The 3,411-nt window shown below is 38.7% G+C and overlaps 1 protein-coding gene across 2 annotated transcripts; it reads left to right on the forward strand.

Annotated features, from left to right (window-relative positions):
• Positions 1 to 516: 516 nt before the first annotated feature.
• On the forward strand, positions 517 to 3,139 carry LOC122299867 (F-box only protein 13). Of its 2 annotated transcripts, none has more exons than XM_043110341.1 (2): positions 517 to 812; positions 1,682 to 3,139. In XM_043110341.1, exon 2 carries the CDS (start codon positions 1,685 to 1,687, stop codon positions 2,915 to 2,917), a length of 1,233 nt encoding a protein of 410 aa, XP_042966275.1. In that variant the 5' UTR covers positions 517 to 812; positions 1,682 to 1,684; the 3' UTR covers positions 2,918 to 3,139. The 2 variants fall into 2 exon arrangements, with proteins under 2 accessions (XP_042966275.1, XP_042966274.1); XM_043110340.1 differs by having other exon boundaries at positions 524 to 812; positions 1,661 to 3,139.
• The last annotated feature ends 272 nt before the right edge of the window (positions 3,140 to 3,411 follow it).

Consider the following 3,411-nt stretch of genomic DNA (forward strand, 5'->3'; position numbering starts at 1 on the left):
AACGTCTTAAAGCTGGCACTAGGGTTCTGGACTTGGCTTGTACATGCCATCGAGATCTCTGCATTCGGCCCTCATTGAGATCGTAATTAACGATTTGTTGCTGTTGTCTCATTGATTGGTTTTTTGGGGTTTTTTCTTCAATTTCTCATCTGTAAATGGTTGGCTTAGGAGTCGGGCAGCCGGAAAGTTGACTTGCATACAAATACAAAGGACCACAAGGGAGAAAGATTCCTAAACGAGGAAAAAGCAGCAGAAGAAGGGTAGCTTTTTGCTTTGACATGTTGGTGTTTACATGTCAAAGACAAGAGACCATTGCACCTTGGAATAACAAAAGAAAAGAAAAGAGAGAGACCCCCCCATTGCCCTTTCTCTTTCTTTCACGTTGAGATTTGTTAAAGTAACCTACATGCAGCAACTTTTTGGAACCCCGAATCCAAAGCCAAAGCCAGAGTTGAGACGCGCAGAGTCAACGACCACTCCATATTTTTTACATAAAATATAACCCTTTTGCGGTCCCTCTCCTCTCGTGTGCTCTGTGTAGTCTTTGTGTGGTGCTCAAAGTCTCAAACCCCAACGACGAAAAAGCGCTTCCCAGGAAACTTCCTACCTCTCTCGCTCGCTCTCTCCTTGGGTTGGCTTTTCCTTTTTGGTGTTTGTTTTTTCTTTTCTTTTTTTCTCTTTTTCTTTTTGGTTGGACAGTGATGTCCCTCCTCACTCGACTCCCACCTTAAAAAGGCCAAAGACCCACCAAACTCTATCCAGTCTCCCCCTCACTTGTATTTTTTCCGTTCACTTGGCAGCTGCAGTAGCAGGTAAACTTTTTTCCTCTCCATTGATTTCTCATCTTTTTGTTTTCTTCATTCAGTTTATGTTTTGTGATTTCCATGTTTTCTTTTATGGTTTTATTCCTTGAACTGGAATGAATAAGACTACAGAATGGATCCATCGATCTTTTTTAAGCTGTAGTTTGTGCTTGGTTTCCTGCAAAAATAGCTATGCATTTTGATGACTTTTTAGTGCTTTTCTGTGAGAAAAATGCATACCTATTTTCCCAGGAAACCAAGCTCAAACCACCTCTTTATGTTAAAATTTATTTCTTTTCCTTCTTTTTAGTGCTTTTCTAAGTCCTTTCCTATAAACCTTACAACCCCTAGCGCCCTAAAATTTTCCCCTTTTATCCGATTCTTTTAATTTATATTTGAAAAAATTGACCTTTCTTCTGATGTTAAGCCCTATTTCCCGTTTTGCTCCTTCCATCTGTGCATTGTTCTCTTAAAACTTAAAAATCGTATGAATTGACAACTTCCAAAGCTAATTTCTTGGGGCATTTGTCACTTGTCATTATTTCTTCTTCTTATTTTCCCTATTCTCCCCGCGTGGTAATATGTCAATTATCTTATTTACTCAATGGTATCAGAGGAAAGTTTTTTTTTTTTTTTTTTTGCGAAAAAAAGGAGAGGAATAGGGGAAAATTGTAGCCAAGAGAAAGTCTTATTGATCTTCTTCAAGTAACTTTTAGATGCATGCGTTTAAGCATGAATTGTCGTATTCTTCTGATATGTAGTTGATTTCATTCAACGGCTTTCTTTTAGTTTCTTTTGGCAATACGACTCCATCAAGAACCACTATGACACCATCATTTTTTTTTAAATAAATGTAGTTATCCTCCACAAATTTACAGTCAATGGAGCATGATGATTGCAAGCCTTTGAGAACTACTGGGAAGAGGAAGCCACAAGAAGAAGATGCTATCTTAAGCTTCTCTATGGACGATCTCAATCAAGACATTCTAGAAAGGGTCCTTTCACGGCTTCCAACATCAACGTTTTTTGGTCTTAATTCAGTGTGCAAAAGATGGAAATCCGTTGCGGCTTCTGCAAGTTTTAAGCTTGCCTGCTCTCACATTCCTTCAAGGGATCCATGGTTTTACGTGGTCAATCCCCATGTCAACCAATCAATTGTATTCGACTCTTCTGATAGAACTTGGAAGAAGCTTAATCATCCAGCTCTCCTCCAGAAAGACTCAAACCAAAACTCCATGCCTGTTGCAGCCTCTGGTGGCTTGATTTGTTTTCGTAATTTAACTGGCAACTTCATTATATGCAATCTTGTGACAGGATCCTGCAGAGAACTCCCTCCACTGGGTCCAACCCAACGAAATCAAAATCTTCACGCCATTGTGATGAATACAGCTTCAAAATACCAAGGCTCTTACAAGCTTTTGTTAGTTTGTGGCGAACTTCCAAAACTCTCATGCATAGTCTACGACTCGAGCACTGGTTGCTGGGAGGGGGATATTGCATTACATGGAAAGATCGATGATTCTCTGGGATTTGAATCAAGTGATGACAGTGCTGTGTATTATCTAAACAAGGCTGGAAATGTAGTGGCGACTAACATGCAGCGAAGCCCATCTAAACAATACTCATCAGTTATTACTTGTAAAGATGGAGAGGAGATTGTCTATTTCCTTAATTCCTCTGGGAAGGTTGTCTCTTGCAATCTGAGCCTCAAGTGCTTCTCTGAGTTTCCCAGGTTATTGCCCGTTTATTCCGAGTATTCCATTGATATGGTTGAATGTGAAGGCGAGATGCTAGTTGTTATGCTGTCAGAATTCCTTGAAAGCGCAAGCCTAAGGGTGTGGAGGTATGACGAGGATTTGTGTGCTTGGAACCAGATTGCAGCAATGCCTCCTGCAATGTCGCATGAATGGTTTGGCAAGAAGGTTGATATAAACTGTGTTGGGGCTGGTCACCAGATCTTGATATGCTTAAACTCTGTTGAGCTGTTTAGTTATGTTCTTTGTGATCTGGTGACCAATGAATGGATCGAGTTGCCCAAATGTTATATGAATGGTGAAGCCATAGAGTTCATGTCTGCCTTCTCATTCGAGCCCAGGATCGAGGCTTCTGTATGAGAACAAAATCATTTGGGGTGAAGAGATGAATTGAGGATTTGAAAAATGTTATCTTCTAGTTTGAGAATTTCGTTTTCTATTTTTATTTTTTTCTGTTGTATATTTTTTAGCATAATTTTTTCAACTACTTGATTTAGTGTAGCAAATTAGGCAATCAGAGAGTTTGTCATGGAAACTAGCCAGATTTGTTGATGATGATATAGTGTGATATGATTTCTTTTATGGGTGTCTTATACCTGATTGACTACTTTTTAGTTTGACCATCAGTAATAGGCATGCATAATGATAGTTCAGTGAACTTGGTATATTCACAGGTGCTTAATGCAATTAAACTTGATTATATGCCAATTTACAAACTTGATTATTGGTTGATTTTGATTCTTGTTAAAATTAATAGATATTGGAGCTTTATGGATGGACTTTTGCTCCAATATAAGGTTAAGAGGATTATCTAATTATTCAAATGTCATTTTTTCTGATTATGATTGTTAGTG

The sequence above is a fragment of the Carya illinoinensis genome, chromosome 16 (assembly GCF_018687715.1).
Source record: "Carya illinoinensis cultivar Pawnee chromosome 16, C.illinoinensisPawnee_v1, whole genome shotgun sequence".
NCBI classification, from domain to species: Eukaryota; Viridiplantae; Streptophyta; class Magnoliopsida; order Fagales; family Juglandaceae; genus Carya; species Carya illinoinensis.